Source organism: Sphaeramia orbicularis, unplaced genomic scaffold (assembly GCF_902148855.1).
Source record: "Sphaeramia orbicularis unplaced genomic scaffold, fSphaOr1.1, whole genome shotgun sequence".
Lineage (NCBI taxonomy): Eukaryota > Metazoa > Chordata > Actinopteri > Kurtiformes > Apogonidae > Sphaeramia > Sphaeramia orbicularis.
This window is the reverse complement of record NW_021941635.1, coordinates 36,090-40,357: the sequence shown is the minus strand read 5'-3', so window position 1 is coordinate 40,357 and position 4,268 is coordinate 36,090. Positions and strand designations below refer to the sequence as shown.

At 36.6% G+C, this 4,268-nt stretch overlaps 1 protein-coding gene across 2 annotated transcripts in view; it reads right to left on the bottom strand.

The window, feature by feature from the left end:
- Positions 1-3,645: 3,645 nt before the first annotated feature.
- The window catches only part of LOC115416642 (uncharacterized), a 28,521-nt gene continuing 27,898 nt past the window's right edge, over positions 3,646-4,268 (bottom strand). For both annotated transcript variants that reach the window (XM_030130483.1, XM_030130484.1), the window contains exon 11: positions 3,646-4,105. In XM_030130483.1, the coding sequence (XP_029986343.1) occupies positions 3,945-4,105 (161 nt within the window). In that variant the 3' untranslated portion in view covers positions 3,646-3,944. The remainder of the gene's footprint in view (positions 4,106-4,268) is intronic.

Genomic DNA, 4,268 nt, shown 5'->3' with positions numbered 1-4,268 from the left:
TCATGCGTAACATATGACGTGATTAGACCCCGCCTATGTCTTTCAGGAGGAGAGAACAGAGTCACTTCAGCGTCACTCTGATTGGACGGCGGCTGTGTCTGAAGCATGTGATTGGCTGTTGAGCTTTCTGCTGCCCGCGAGACCGAGCTGAGGGAATAGAAAATAAAAACAAGACCTGGAACTAAAGTCAAATAAAAGCACTGAAATAAATAAAATAAAATAAACAAAATAAAACTGAAATGATCTGGAATTTGGACCAAACTAAAAAAACAAACACAGTAGTTTCAGACTGTTTGAACAAACAGCAGGTAGATTGAAAACACCCGGACAGAAACCACCGGTGGAGGTCCGGTCCAGACTAGCCCACATCCAGCAACTGGATCCGGGTTCAAGAAGAGAGTGGAGAAAAAAAAAGAAGAAGAAGAAGAAGCGACTGTAGAGTTCAGACAGGATCCTGTTTGAACTGTGGTTTTTTTTGGACAATATACAAATATACAACAATATGTCATCCGTTGTAAAGAAAATATAAAGGCACGGGTGCAAACAGGAATACACAGACAGATGTCAACAACTATGAAGACTGCAATTTTGGAAAAATAAATAAATAAATAATACAAAAATAATTGTTTGAACTGAGACTGGATCCTATTATTATTATTGTTATTATTATTATTATTGTTATTATTATTATTATTATTATTATTATTATTATTATTATTATTTAGAACAGCAGTTTACAGTACAAAAATAGAAAGAAAAACATTTGCAATAGAAGACATTATAGAAGTGCTTAGTTATGATCATGTATAGAAAGAAAGGACAGGAGAAAAAGAGGATAGGAAAGATAGAAAAAGAGACAGAAGTATGCTAACTGATACTAGGGCTGTCAGAGTTCAGGTGAATATATGAGGGGAAGGACAGATCTGAACAGGTTTGAGTGCCTTTCACTTTTCAGAGTATTTAATTGACAGAATGTATTGTTGGAAATTATCCTAGAATGCAGTAAAGCATAGCTTTTTAACTGAGTATTTACAACAATGAATGTGAAATTTTGACATAAAAATTAAAAGATTTATCAGGTTTCGAGATTCACTTTTGAGTAAGCTCCTTTCAAACAGACCAAACAATCCATTCATCCAAAACAACAGAAAATGTCTTTGAATGTTATTATGAATAAAATCACAGAGTTTTAGCCAAACCCTTTGAACCGTAGGGCAGTGGCAAAATAAATGAACAACAGCTTCAGGACATTCATGACAGAAGCTACAGTTTAGGTCAGTATGTTTCTTAAATCTGTTTTTGATATCAGATTTATCTGGATTGAATTTAGGAATGAGTTTAAAGGACATTTCTTGAACTTTAATGGTAATCACATATCTGTTGGGGAGAAGCCGACCTTTTTTTCATGGTGTATCATCTCCCAACCTGTTCCACTGACATAGAACACACACAGGCTCATGGTGTCATATGTTTTTGGAATAACATTCATATAAAACTGTTGTTATTGACAGGATAACTGGAGAAACAAACCTTTCCTGTTGGTGTTTCATGTGGAGATGAAGGAGTCGGTTCATGAATATGGAGCCTGTGTTGGTTTTTCAAAAGCAGACACACACCACAAGGGATGTCTCCAAAAACCTCCAGGACTCACAATTAGACCGGATCCTGTTTTTTTTTTTTAGACAGGATCCTGTTTGGACTGAATCTGATGCATTTTAACATCGTGTGAACCAGGACCGTCACAGTCATTTTAGTTCAGGTTCAGAAGAACACAGAAATAATGACACATTTTTGTCTGTTTTAGTGCAAAAAAAAATATCATAACCTGCAATTTTAACAATAATCTGCCTCAACTTATCATTTCTACATGTACATTACACACAATGGTACACACACATTTGGCTGCAGACATAATGTAAAAACTTTGGTGTTTGGATCTAAAATTTTAATTTTTTTAAAAATTCAACCTCTAATCAGATAAAATCCCATTGACATCAGGATTTCTCCAACCAGGGAGACCTGTTAGCGGTTAGTATTTGTAGTTCTCTACCTGTTAGCGGTTAGTATTTGTAGTTCTCTACCTGTTAGCGGTTAGTATTTGTAGTTCTCTACCTGTTAGCGGTTAGTATTTGTAGTTCTCTACCTGTTAGCGGTTAGTATTTGTAGTTCTCTACCTGTTAGCGGTTAGTATTTGTAGTTCTCTACCTGTTAGCGGTTAGTATTTGTAGTTTTTTACTTGTTAGCAGTTAGTATTTGTAGTTTTCTACCCGTTAGCGGTTAGTATTTGTAGTTCTGTACCTGTTAGCGGTTAGTATTTGTAGTTTTTTACTTGTTAGCAGTTAGTATTTGTAGTTTTTTACTTGTTAGCAGTTAGTATTTGTAGTTCTCCACCTGCTAGCAGTAGGTATTTGTAGTTTTTTACTTGTTAGCAGTTAGTATTTGTAGTTCTCCACCTGCTAGCAGTAGGTATTTGTAGTTTTTTACTTGTTAGCAGTTAGTATTTGTAGTTTTTTACTTGTTAGCAGTTAGTATTTGTAGTTCTCTACCTGTTAGCGGTTAGTATTTGTAGTTCTCTACCTGTTAGCGGTTAGTATTTGTAGTTCTCTACCTGTTAGCGGTTAGTATTTGTAGTTTTTTACTTGTTAGCAGTTAGTATTTGTAGTTTTCTACCCGTTAGCGGTTAGTATTTGTAGTTCTGTACCTGTTAGCGGTTAGTATTTGTAGTTTTTTACTTGTTAGCAGTTAGTATTTGTAGTTCTCCACCTGCTAGCAGTAGGTATTTGTAGTTTTTTACTTGTTAGCAGTTAGTATTTGTAGTTTTTTACTTGTTAGCAGTTAGTATTTGTAGTTCTCTACCTGTTAGCAGTAGGTATTTGTAGTTTTTTACTTGTTAGCAGTTAGTATTTGTAGTTCTCCACCTGCTAGCAGTAGGTATTTGTAGTTTTTTACTTGTTAGCAGTTAGTATTTGTAGTTCTCTACCTGTTAGCAGTTAGTATTTGTAGTTCTCTACCTGTTAGCAGTAGGTATTTGTAGTTTTTTACTTGTTAGCAGTTAGTATTTGTAGTTCTCTACCTGTTAGCAGTAGGTATTTGTAGTTTTTTACTTGTTAACAGTTAGTATTTGTAGTACTCTACCTGTAATAATAGGAGGTAATAACAAGAGTTTGACAAAAATGAACTAAAAAAATCAACAAAATGAAAAAAATAACAAACTAATTAATCACACAATGAATAGAATGATCAACAAAAACAACAAAATAATCAACAAATTGAACAACCAATAAAAAACTAACAGCAAAATGAACTAAAATCAGGTTTGATTCAGCAGATGACTTCCACAGTAACGACCTTCAGCCTCAGAGTCCAGCCCAGCAGTGGGGTCAGAAAGCCTCCAGCCGTCCCCTTCACATCTGTGATCCAACACATGGGCAGAACCTCACCGCTCTTCATTCTAAACTCTACAGTGACAGTAGACAGAACACAGACACGCCTTGAACTAAACCTGTTCATCCTGAACACACTTTCTACTCTAATTATCACTGATGTGATCGCTCAGTCACTCATTAACGAATGTGGTCGACAAAGAAACAGATGAAATCGTTAATGAACGTATTGATGAGCACAAACAAACTTTATTTGTTCAAAAATAGAATATTTTACACATCTGGGGGGGGGGTCTGCAGATCACTTAACTGTGGGTGTGGTCAATTGATATCAAAGGTCAAAGGGCACATTATTCATCGCACTGTAAAAAATTTAAATATTTCACATTTTAGAGTCTACACTGTAAAAAAATACAGAACACTGCAAAAAAAAAAAACAAAAAAAAAAAAAACTAAACTACAGGCGTTACCGTGGCGACAGAGCAGGCCGTTACCACGGTAACGCTCACAGTTCATGTCGTAGCAGCGCTGATTCATTTTGGCAGGAAGTGACATCACAGCTCACACGTCGTCGTCCAGTCCCTGCCGTGTCAGGAAGTCCTCGAGCGCGCTCAGTCGCTCCACCAGCATCACGTCTAGGTCGCCGTCGTCGTCGTTTCCATGGTAATGACGACGAGCTGCAGCCCGTTTCCTGGGCACCGTGGCAACGGGAATCCCTGCTCCTAAAAAAAAAAAAAACATAAAGTGACAAGAAGTTTGAAGAAGAACATGAGCTGAAGGACAAGGGCTCAGATTACCCATGATCCTCAGCTGCTGATCCATCAGAAACATGCCACACAGTTACACATTTGGTTTGTCTTCACATTCATTGCAGTACATTCACAC